The 343-nt window shown below is 63.6% G+C and overlaps 1 protein-coding gene across 1 annotated transcript in view; it reads right to left on the reverse strand.

Moving 5' to 3' along the window:
• LOC104542385 (zinc finger SWIM domain-containing protein 1-like) overlaps positions 1–285 on the reverse strand; it is a gene marked incomplete at its 5' end in the record, with an annotated part of 606 nt that extends 321 nt beyond the window's left edge. The window contains one exon of the mRNA XM_010186670.1: positions 1–285. This exon is cut by the window's left edge and continues 321 nt beyond it. Within this exon, the coding sequence (XP_010184972.1) occupies positions 1–285 (285 nt within the window).
• Between the last annotated feature and the right edge of the window lie 58 nt (positions 286–343).

Raw genomic sequence — 343 nt, forward strand, 5'->3', positions numbered from 1 at the left:
GCTGAAGTAGCAAGTGCAGCTGCTCGGGCCCTTCAGGTCCACTGTGTGGGCATCCTCCAGGAGCTGGACCCTGAGCACGTCCTCCTCGGCGCCAATCAGCTGCACCGAGCTCTGAACCACCGCGAACTCGCTGAGGCACAGCCGGGCAGCGGGCTCCGTGCAGACGTCGCTCAGAGACTGCTTGATGCGTTCCTCAGTCCACCGGTTAACGTCCTCCTCGCTGGCACCCTCTGGGTTTTCGGTGGCCTCCGGTTTAGCTGCAGGAGATGGAAGGTCTGATGAGGACTGAGGGCTCGCAGGCTCACTCCAGAGAGTCTGGGGATTGCAGGAGCCGCAGGGAGCC

The sequence above is a fragment of the Mesitornis unicolor genome, unplaced genomic scaffold, assembly GCF_000695765.1.
Source record: "Mesitornis unicolor isolate BGI_N332 unplaced genomic scaffold, ASM69576v1 scaffold48266, whole genome shotgun sequence".
In the NCBI taxonomy this organism is placed as follows: domain Eukaryota; kingdom Metazoa; phylum Chordata; class Aves; order Mesitornithiformes; family Mesitornithidae; genus Mesitornis; species Mesitornis unicolor.